We start from the raw sequence: 4,127 nt of genomic DNA, 5'->3' as shown, positions 1-4,127 counted from the left end.
AATTGCAACTAGAGACAAAGAGAAATTATAAATTTACTGTTTAAAGCTAGATTCACTTCAGCGTACTTATTTTCTACATTATATCCCAAACAGGGGCCAGTAACATACTGTATTTGGTTTTACTTAATCACCTACAGGTGACTCTCGATGTATATGTATACAAAAAGAGAAAGGGAAACAACGTCAGCCTGAATTTACACAGGGTCGATCTCGGAAATATTTCGTGTTTTCAATAAAATACTGTGAAGTTGGTGGAATAACGGCTGGAATGATTCAGCAATAATAACTCTTTAATAAAAAATATCATCACGGTCATTTAAGAATCGTGTATGTCGTGTTTTGCAAATCCGATATCCTGTCATGCTAGTGATGTAGTTTAATTCGTCCATTAAATTCGCTAAACATCGCATCCAAGATTTAACGCGAGATGTCGATGTGATTGGTCAACAGTACTTTTCTAGAACAGATCTGACCAATCACGCTCCGCCTTTTACCTTACATGGTTTTTTTCAAAATGTCGTCTGTTCTCGGTTTGGGCCTTGTAATGAACAAAAAAAGCCAAAAGACTTCGAAACTGGAGAAAAAGTGCAAATTTTACCTTGCTTTTGTGGACGACTTCAAGTACATCGACTCGCACAACTGGATATCGATTGAATGAATGAATGAGCTTTCTGTCTTATTAAAAAATATTAATTGTAGTATGATTCTAGTTATTCTTTATAGGTGGCATGGCATTTTTATGTGAAATACGAAATATTTCTGAGATCGACCCTGTGTAAATTCGGGCTGACGTTATTTCCCTACCGGCCCCTGTGATATCACCCATAAATTTTTTGCATATAATTTTGTTTCAGACTAAATTTGATTTTTTTTAATTGACAGATGAGAGCTTTTCTTGCCGCTTTGTTGGTTGTGTTTATAATCGGTAAGTCTCACAAAGAAATACAGAGTTTTACGCAAGTTGTAATTTTTTAAAAACTTAAGGGACTCAAACCCTCAGCCAGGAAGGACAACTCTTTAATTTATAATTTAATTCAAAAAGTCTTTAAATGAAGCTTGAAAATTAAATCTTTTTATGCAACAATTTTCATAATATGCTTCTCAATGTGTTCTTTGAACTTCTCAGAAAGGTCTAATTAAAAGTAGAAATGTTTATCCCAAAAAAGTAATTTTAGATACCAGTGTTTATTAATATGATATGAAATTAGAAGTGATTTATGGAGCTTTGCAAAGAACCTTGAAGCACATTGAGAGACATATAATAAAAATTGTTGCATGAAAATATTAAATTTTAAGCTTCATTTAAAGACTTCTTGAATTAAAGTATAAATTAAAGAGTTGTCCTTCCTGGCTGAGGGCCGGAGTTTCTTAACAATAGTTATACAATATATATATTTTTTCATCCAAATAAAAACAAAGAGTCACAACCAGAATCTTATTATTTAGGGAAATAAAAATTGCAGGTTGGATTAAGAAACAAACTCTATTTTAAGAGAGTTCGTCTCAAATATTTTTTTAGGTTTTATTAAGATAAAGCTTTAAATAAAGTTAATAAATTAAAACCTAACGTTTTCTTTGCCTACTCAAATTCTATTGAACATGTTTTGGAGAAGGAAATTTTCTGAAGTTAGCCTTGAACTTTCAGTATCAAAATAATAATCATTTAACCTTATAATGGCATGCGTTGCATGCATTTATGTATTTATAACATAGTAAATATGTTCACATTAATATCAAATACTGTGAAATAATTAATTTTAAGAAAGATAGTTGTTCGTGTTCCTACCTTCGAAGGTACTATAAATCTATGTCATCTACACACTTTGCTTATAATTCAAAACATGGTACATTGTATTATGCTCATGTACAAACCACAAAATTAAATATCTGTGAATCTTTTTTTATAACAATGATCTCAAACACTACTGTCTCCAATTTGTAAAAATATACACGAATCAATATTGATCTCAAATACTTGAAATAAATGTGATGTGCATTGAGAATCAAGGAATAAAATTGATGTAAGTCCTCAGTTATGAGCCTAAGTTTATACATGTTGTTAAGTAACGATGGTGGCTGCGTGTCCAGAACTGTAAGTGGTCTTATAGTAATATCTTAAATTTTTTATAAGCATCTTTGTATATCGCTGGCATTTGAAAATGAACAAAATTGCTACCATTTGGATCATTTAAAACTTATGCTATTATTTACAGGTTTTATAATATTGTAATTTTTCTTCCTTGTAGACACAACCACCGGCGATACTATTCGCATCTTTGATTATAGAAGTAGTGTGCAGACATGGGAGCAGGCACGTGAAGCATGCAGAAATCTCGAGTTCGGTCAAGGCTGGGACCTTTTGCAAATTAACGATTTTGAGAATGAACTTATCACCAGTCTTCTAAGGAGGGAATGTAGTAAGAAACTTAAATATTTGCATAATTTTACAAAGAATTGCATATTTCATGAAAAAAAATCCAAGAAATCTTTATTTTTTCATTTCTTAATTTCCTGTGTGCTGTGTCTTAAAGAAAGATGACCATTTTATTCTGGGGAGTAAGATTTTGGTATGGAATAACTCGTTGAATTTGAAAAAATATAAATAATATTTCCTCTTCTAGCAAGAGACTTTAGCTCGGGCTAACCCATCCCACTTCCCACGGCAAACAAAGTTTACGGTTTTTCCTTACTTCTAAAAATTTTAAAGGAAAAAAATTCATAACTGTTTTTATTAACCTGTGTTATCTTGAAAAAAAAATGTTTTGTCCTGTGAGAGTATCACAAGAAAAGATATGGGTTACTCAGTATCCAAGATATTTGACTTTTGATTTACCTGAATTTTCACTGTGCGCAGCTGATCTCATTTCTACTAGCCAAGGGTTAACAATCTGTTCCATTTCTCCCCAAAAATGTGGAGGAGATTGCAACACTTGACTAGCGAAGATACTGATTTCTAAGGGAAAAAACTTCACTTGTACATGTAACTGTTGTAAAATTCTTCATGTCCGTACCAAATAGTGTCAACAGTCTTGCATCACTAGCAAACAGTGCACACACCTGTCCTTGCAAGACCAAATTGCAAGGTCTACACACTTGTGATCAGAAATCTGTACCGGTGTTGTGTGACAATTTCGTTATTTAAAAAAAAGATTCATTCCACTAAAACGTATCATATTTGTTTTAAAAGGCGATGGCACGGATGGTTGGTGGCTTCGTGGGACATATTCAAACTTTCCTGGAGAAAGTAATGGGGACGGCCGGAATAACTTCGCTATTTACAAAAATGATTTCCAGTCGAGATCTGTGGCTTTCCGTTCAGCACGGAGCTCGAGATTAGGCTACATCTGTGAAAAGCAATGTGGTTTGGACTGGCCTAGGACTGACGGAGGATCTGTTGCTGGCACCGAAGAGTTTGGTCCTTCCACTTCCGGAAGATTTGGACTTACACCTTTCCAAAGAGTTCGACCTTCCCAAGACCTCAAATCCCTCCTTTTGGAGGATTTGATCAAACCCAAGAATTATCAGGTCTTCAATTTCCTGATTTTACCGAGTCTAGAGGATCAAATCGTCTTCAACAAACTCCGTTACAAGGAAGTATCTTTACTTCCTTTGTTCCCGATCCTAGAGGATTCGCTCGTAGTTCAACTTCTCGTAATAGATTGCCTACTCTATTTTAAAGTAATCCTCCATTGATTACTTGTAAGCATGAAAATAAAAAACTTTCAATAATTGAAAGATCTTCATTTTTTTTTAAAAAAGAATCTTGATTTATTCGACGGAATTCCGTAGTGAGGTCATGAAGAGTCAACACATAATCAATATATATCAAAGAAGGGCCATTGAGTTTAAAAGATAAAACAGCATTAAACGCCTATACAAAAAATCGAAGTATTGAAAGAACTGAAAGCCGGGCTCTCTCATTGCCCGAGTATGTTGTCTGATCCGAAATTAGTATTTTTTTTTCCTTTTGGCCCTTGATTTTTAACAAATAGAAATGCATGCTTATGATTCGAAACAATATCCCATATACCAGTAATATTAAAATTGACAAGATATGTTATGATTTTTAAATTTTAAAAAATAATATTTCCAAGAAATTCTCGCATATTTTCTATTCAATGCGCACC

At 33.4% G+C, this 4,127-nt stretch overlaps 1 protein-coding gene across 1 annotated transcript; it reads left to right on the top strand.

Moving 5' to 3' along the window:
* Positions 1-882: 882 nt before the first annotated feature.
* On the top strand, positions 883-3,729 carry LOC134235167 (uncharacterized; the record flags this gene model as incomplete). Its single annotated transcript, XM_062717267.1, has 3 exons — positions 883-925; positions 2,247-2,417; positions 3,188-3,729. Coding segments are annotated over 3 exons (720 nt in total), but the record flags the coding sequence as incomplete, so codon positions are not given.
* Between the last annotated feature and the right edge of the window lie 398 nt (positions 3,730-4,127).

The sequence above is a fragment of the Saccostrea cucullata genome, unplaced genomic scaffold (assembly GCF_032062105.1).
Source record: "Saccostrea cucullata isolate Sc308-1 unplaced genomic scaffold, CSIRO_AGI_Scuc_v1 ctg10742, whole genome shotgun sequence".
Lineage (NCBI taxonomy): Eukaryota > Metazoa > Mollusca > Bivalvia > Ostreida > Ostreidae > Saccostrea > Saccostrea cuccullata.
Note: the sequence above shows the minus strand (reverse complement) of the source record. Positions and strands in the feature narration are given on the sequence as shown.